This window comes from Tupaia chinensis, unplaced genomic scaffold (assembly GCF_000334495.1).
Source record: "Tupaia chinensis unplaced genomic scaffold, TupChi_1.0 Scaffold144171_2, whole genome shotgun sequence".
Classification (NCBI taxonomy): Eukaryota; Metazoa; Chordata; class Mammalia; order Scandentia; family Tupaiidae; genus Tupaia; species Tupaia belangeri.
Window position 1 is genome coordinate 328,308 of NW_006204028.1, and position 6,912 is coordinate 335,219.

A 6,912-nucleotide genomic window follows, 5' to 3' on the forward strand; every position below is an offset into this window, starting at 1 on the left:
AGCTTTGCTCGTCGCTGCCCACAGGCCCCACCCATTAGCCCCCCCCACCCCCGTCTCCTCTCTAGCCCCGTTTGTAGCATACACACTCAGCTTGCTTTGCCCTGCCTGACTCGAGCCAGCCTTTTTGGACATTCCCTCAAATCCCCTCCACATAGTCCTTTCCCCGGGTCTAGATCATTTCCCACACCCCAATCTCCCCTTGAACTCCCTTTCCGTACCCCAGAGATGTCCATTGTCATACCTGCCCCAGAAACTCATGCTTCCTCCCCCCAGTGTCACTCTGGATTGTAATATCACTCAGGACCTTCTTGTCTTCTCCTCCCCACCTGGTTTACTTCTCTGAAGCAAATATACTCAATTCAAATATAGGAACAAAGGCCTAAGTCCTTTCTGTGCTTATTTCTTGGGTGACTGATCTTAGATCATATCATTTAATAGATAAGATGTTTTGCAAAAATGCTTAGCATAGTATGGAATAAGAAAGGGGTGATACTGTTCAGCTGCTGTTAATCCTGAAATCTGTTTCCTGATGCCCAGACTTCTGCCCATGCCCATCAGGAGCACCCTTGTTTAGGTATTATCCCCCACATTCCCAGATCTCCAGGTGTTTCTCTACCTGCTTGTCAAGATTGTAATAAAAATTAAACAGGAAGATGTGTGTAAAGTACCTGATAGCGCCCGACAGAGGCCACTACCACCCTAGGGATCGCCACCTTGCACTTGAGCTCCACACTCCCCTACCCTTGGACTCCTTCAGCCGTTTCATTCTCTCAGTCCCAACATACCTTTGAGTGTGGCCGATACTTCTTTTCTCTGTTCTGTCACCTATTTACACTTTATTTCCTTTCCCACCCTAGCAAGTTCCTAGACTTTCCCCACCTAGAATGTGCTTTAGACCCTTGTTCCCAACTGATCCATTCCAGTTGGTGAGATATGACCCAGAAGTCCTCTCATCTCCTGTTGTAGACACCGTATGTATTTTCCAAGTGTGTGATTCTCAGTTTCAGAGGGTCCCTCTCCCCTGTCTGAAGAGATCTCCAGCCTGGTAGTCTCCTGGGCAGGAACACCACCTTGATAGTCTTGCTCCCTGTGGTTTGTTTGCTTTACAGTCTACTTACAAGCAAGGGTCTCTTTTGCATCGTTTACAGAGTTAGATTTTTAGTGGAGTTGATCATGCCTTCCCAGTTGCTAAAACATCTTCATTTAGCATTCAGCTATACTGTAATACCTGGGAATCTCGGAGGTGGGGAGTGAATGAATTGCTATGTGGGAGGAAGTGAGAGTAAATGGGATGTGGCTTTTCCAGGGTGCTGTCTGATGCCACTGGGATCTCTGATTTTTCTCCCCCTCTTCCTACCCGCCCCCTGAGGAAACAATGCCCCTTTGATAATAATTTGCTCTCTGCCTGCCTCACAAGTACTCAGCTGAGTTTTCTCAGCCAACAAGACAGTGCAATCATTTGTGGTACCAAGCACCACTTTCTCGAACCCTGGCCTCATTGAGGTGATAAACAGCTGTCCTGCTCAAGGGAAGCTTCTTTCCCTCCCTCCCTCACTCCTTCCCCCACCTCCTCTTGGTGTTATACAGGGATATCATGTCCATTTATAAGGAGCCTCCTCCAGGAATGTTCGTTGTACCTGATACTGTCGACATGACTAAGGTATGTGACTTGATGGGGGGTTGGGGGTTATTGAGAAATTGGGCCCATAAAGTTGGAAGAGCCTGAAAGAGATTATCCAGTTCACCTCTATGGTTATATAGATGAAGAAATCAAGACCCCAGGAGAGTAAATGGCTTGTCTATGGTTGAGTAGTGGGGCAGAACAGGGCTTTGAACAGGTGTCTGTTCCTAGGGTGCCCATAGGTACTGGAAAAATCCTCTATATTGTCCCAGCTTAACTATTAATAAGGCATTCTCACTCTCAAAAGTGCTCCAATTTGAATGGTGAATTATATTGCTGCTCTATCCATTGTACTGCCCAGTTCTTCCTCCATACTGCCTCTCTTGATCTTAACTTTGGTACTATAAACCAGACATAGGGAAGGTTGGGGATAGGACTAGCTTGATTGAGAGTTTGTGGTTAAAGGACCTTGTTTAAGCTCCTGTCCTTACTGATCACTTTTGAATATCCCACTGCAGGAAAAATAAATAAATAAATAACAGTCCTCTCTTGTCTTCCACACAGAGAGAAACCTTAGTACAGAACATCAGTTTTTTGACATAGATACCTAGGCTTCCTGCTATTGAGTCTCACACCCTCAGAAGTAAATTTACACTTAACCTGTTACTGGAAAGAAATCAGATTGCCTAAATCTAATGTTTAAATGAACTCATAATTTCACATTTCTTACAATAAAAATTCAGGTTTTGTATTAATGGTGTTTTTTGTTTGTTTGTTTTGAATAGATCTTTTAATAATTTTTCTTTTTATGTAGTTTAAAATGTTTTTCCTGGGACGTCGTGTTCTCAGAAAAATAGTATTAATGTGCTAGTTCCTGGGGTCCCAGAATTGATACCATTTGAGACCAGTTGAGTTTACTATTCCAGATGATTGAGGGCTAGAATATGATCTGGGGCTTTGCCAGGGCAAGGTAGGGACTTTAAACTGAAGCGTTGGATTGCAAGGTCCTTTTTCATACCCTTGCTGTTCAAATTCTGAGCAGACTTAAGTGCTTAGGAGCTTTTATAAAAGAAGAAATATAAATGAGTCAGTTCAGGTTTTCATCCCTTCAGGGAGGGAAATCTTGTCCCATAATTATGGCTTGTGAAAGAAGAGACTCTAGTGTTCTGTTTTAAGGGCTGCTGAATTTGTTTTGCGACTTTTTTTTTTTTCTTTAACCATCCATGTTGGGGAACGTTCTGGGGATGACCTCATGGCTCCAAGTGGACCCCGAGTTTTCCTCATTTTCATTTATAACTTTGACACAGCTGGATGCTGCCTGAGCCACATCCTCCACAGTAGGTTTGATCCTCTGGGAGGAAGTAAACAGACACCTTAGACATCCATCCCAACCCTCAGCTCTGCACTGTTACTGGCACTGGTGCTGTGGCCTCCAGTTCCTTTCCCCTTTCCCATTCACCTTACCGCCCCTTCGTGTCACAAGAGATGTAGGGTGGAGCGCATCAGATGCATGTTTGAGGCAAACTCAGTAGAAATACATATTGATATCTTTAAAATGCTAGCCTGTTTTACACATTGGTGCCCGATTTGTTATAGCACTGATGAGGGAGGTTCCCACAAAAGCAATGTTTTAAGGGAGCTTTATAAGTGATACTCTAGGGTGATTTTTGACTAGATTCATTTTTCACTTTGGGCTCTAAGTTACAATGTAAGATGCCACTCCACTTTAATGGGATTTCTTAAAATTCCAATCCTACTCATTAGTATGAATGAGAACAGGATGTTCATTCTACATGGTGCGGATATGAACTATGGATACCAGACTGCGGGCCCTGCTTCTGGCGTGGGTAGCAGGTGGAAGCTAGGAGGGGTTGGGGTGGGTCATCACCTCACAATTTTGAGATGGGGTTTTATTTTGCAGATTCATGCATTGATCACAGGCCCATTTGACACTCCTTATGAAGGGGGTTTCTTCCTGTTCGTGTTTCGGTGTCCGCCCGACTATCCCATCCACCCACCTCGGGTCAAACTGATGACAACGGGCAATAACACAGTGAGGTTTAACCCCAACTTCTACCGCAATGGGAAAGTCTGCTTGAGTATTCTAGGGTAAGAGGAGACTTCTAAGTGGCCAAGTTGGTTGTCAGCAAATAACTACTCTAGGTCAGCCTTTATCAACCAAAGTTCCTCACCTGAACCACATACAAAGAAAATGACTGAGTGACCATTTTCTCAATTCTCCCCAGGATGGTACATGACCAGTAGCATTCTGTTGGGTTGTCAGAAAAGTTGTGATGCATTTTTGCTTAGAAAAACAAAAATACATCATGACTTTTCCAATGACCCAATAGATGTAAAGTAGGGAAATTAATTTATTATATGCAGTGGATGTCATATGAAGTGGTTCTCAAGCATGGGCCCTGAGTGGCAGCATTTCCAAACTGGTAACCAAGCAGTTTCTGGGGCCGTATCTTAGATCTACTGTACTACAACTCTGGAGGTGGGACCATCAGTCTTGACTGCAGGTCATTGTGGCACACACTCCAGTTTAAGAACCACTCCTTTAGGGCATTAGGGCTTACTCTTACCCAGACAGGTTGAGAAAGTCTGCAGTCTGTCATTCGAGACTGTGAGTGTCGTATTTTCTGACTCTCAATGAGTTAGTTGCTTTGGAGGCAGTGGCAGCATTGATGATTATGATATTTTCATAATTGAATGAAAATGTCTAAGATTGAAAATCAGATAAGAAGCATAGGAGTTTAGAATATTATCTTTTTGGGGTGCAACTGAGATTTTGCTTTGTGGAGTTCCCATTCATTCCATTTTAATTGCCTTTGTGGGTTAAAAACCCAGAATGGAAATTTCTTTAGATTGGTCTTTTTATTGTGATCTGAATTGCCCTGGGGTGGAGAATAAGTACAGGTTGAAGCTGGGAAAGTTGCCTGTTTGCTTGCTTCCTGTCCAGCACATTCCCATGTTTGTGTCAGGGAAAGGCAGCTGAAACAAACTAGTGATATAATTCATTTTCTTAGAGGTCTCTGAGATCCAGGGATATATTCTGCTGTGATTGTGGCAGTAAGGAAGTCTTTTAAAGGAGGTTGTCCTTAAAGAAGTCCTTTATCTCATTACAGTATATAATTGTCTGTGCTGGTAAGGATGATGATGTGTGTGTGTGTATAAAACCTACAGTGGTAGGTTAACTGCTTTTGTATAAAATTTGTTTGTAAAAGTGGATGTAGTAGGTTCCTTCATTTGGCCAATATAAAATTTGTTTTGAACAACACCAGCTCGCAGTAAGAACAGGACAAGATGGTGGTGTAAAAGTGGCAGAGTGTATTGAGTGGAAATGGAGAAACTACCCTGAAATTGAAATTCTGCTGTGAAGAATCAGAATTTTTTTAAATTCCTGTGTGTGTGTGTGTGTAAGAATTATTTAATTTTGTTTGTTACTATTATTACTTTTTTTTTCCTTTTAATTTGACCAGAGAGAGAGAGAAAGGGAAAGTGAGAAAGCGAGAAAGCAAGCCGCCAGATCTGGGACTTGAACCACAGTTGGCTATGTGGGAGTCCAGCACCCTTAATCGCCATGCCACCTGCTGGCCCTCCCATATGTTTTTAAAATGCACATGTGTTCTTTATTAGTCTCATCCTTTCCTTTCAGCCTGGGAAAAAAATACTGGACTGACTCACTGTCAAAAAGAAATTTGATCAGAGAATTGACCCTGTTGACTTGAATCCCCAAAATGTAGAAGCTTAGAGAGCAGGAGATCTAGAGTTCTGAGGGAGCAAAGAGTTGAGAGGTACTTTGGAGCAACCTCTGATGGAGTTACTGTTGCGCATCACTGGCTGGGGCTTTCCTCAGTTACACAGGGAAGGGGAAGTGGCCAGTTAACTTGAACAAGCCAGTTCTGGCTCAGGTTGTGTTCAGCTTCCATCCCTGGTACCATCTTAATTAATTGAGCTAAAGTAAGTGTCATTAATGTCAAAGCTGCTCCCTGCCCCTAATACTTGATCATGTTTATGAAAGAGGAACAATTTTGATATTTCTCTTCATGTTCGAGATGTTTTTCATATATTATTTTCAGCCCCTCCACAGTCTGAAAATACCCCTTAAACTCTTCCTGTTCTTGGGCGGAGTAATGTGGTCTTGAGAGAATTTGATATTCCTAGAGGGCTTGGTACAGAAGTGGATCCCTAACGACTTTGGTCACCTGTGTGCTTCTGTACTCAACTTCTCTCTCTTCTTACTAACTCCATCACTACCTATTAAAAAAAAAGCAAGCGTGCACAGAAGTTACGTTTAGACAACCTTTTACAGCTATTTTCTTACCTTATTTCATTTTATTATAACCTTCCCTGGTTACTGTTTTTTTTCTAGCACAGAGAAAGCCCTTCAACAGAGGGTCATGCTTGCTTTACCCTCTTCTTTTGACCCACTTGCTATGAGAATTAGGCAGTTGGCTGATTGCTGGTGAATGAGAGTGAGACAAAGGCTGGGAAATTCCAGAGTATTAATAGTGAAAGAGAAACTTATGGTGAGTCACTAATGGTGGTGCTTGTTCCTTGGCCTTTCTGTGGTGGCCTTTCCCGTCTTCTCTGCCTCACCCTCTTCCTTTCCCTTTGATGTGTTTGCAGTACGTGGACTGGCCCTGCCTGGAGCCCAGCCCAGAGCATCTCTTCTGTGCTCATCTCCATCCAGTCCTTGATGACTGAGAACCCCTATCACAATGAACCTGGCTTCGAACAGGTAAGGCCAAGTGGGCCCACCCCTCGGTTATGGAATATCGGGTGTTTTAGGAGACTTGACAGATTGACTTGAAAGTCTTTTTTTTTCATCTTGGACCTGGCACAGCCCATGTATTACACTTTTCACTGTAGGAGCAAAAAGGGAACTGTGATGGGATTTTTTTGGTGGTGGTTCTTGATTTTTTGTAAGAGTTACAGTAGTACTTGTATTGATTTACAGTCATGCACCACTTAACAGTGGAGAATCCATTCTGAAAAATGGGTTGTTAGGTGATTTCATTGTTGTGTAAACATCATAGGGCAAACTTAGACATACTTAGATGAGGCCAGCAGGTGGCGTGGTGGTTTAAACACTGGAATTCCCACATGGCTGACTGCAGTTCAAGTCTTGGATCTAGTGGCTTGCTTTCTCTCTCTCTCTTTCTCTGGCAGAACTCAAGTGAAAATAATAATAAATTAATTCCTTTAAAAAAAAAAAAAAAGAATTGTTGAGACCAGCAGTTAGCGTAATGGCTATGTCACTGGACTCCCATGTAGTTGACCGC

The 6,912-nt window shown here is 42.9% G+C and overlaps 1 protein-coding gene across 1 annotated transcript in view; it reads left to right on the top strand.

Moving 5' to 3' along the window:
- Positions 1-1,587: 1,587 nt before the first annotated feature.
- UBE2Z (ubiquitin conjugating enzyme E2 Z) overlaps positions 1,588-6,912 on the top strand; it is a gene marked incomplete at its 5' end in the record, with an annotated part of 17,284 nt that continues 11,959 nt past the window's right edge. The window contains 3 exon segments of the mRNA XM_006166145.3: positions 1,588-1,660; positions 3,543-3,730; positions 6,257-6,368. Of these exon segments, the coding sequence (XP_006166207.2) occupies positions 1,588-1,660; positions 3,543-3,730; positions 6,257-6,368 (373 nt within the window).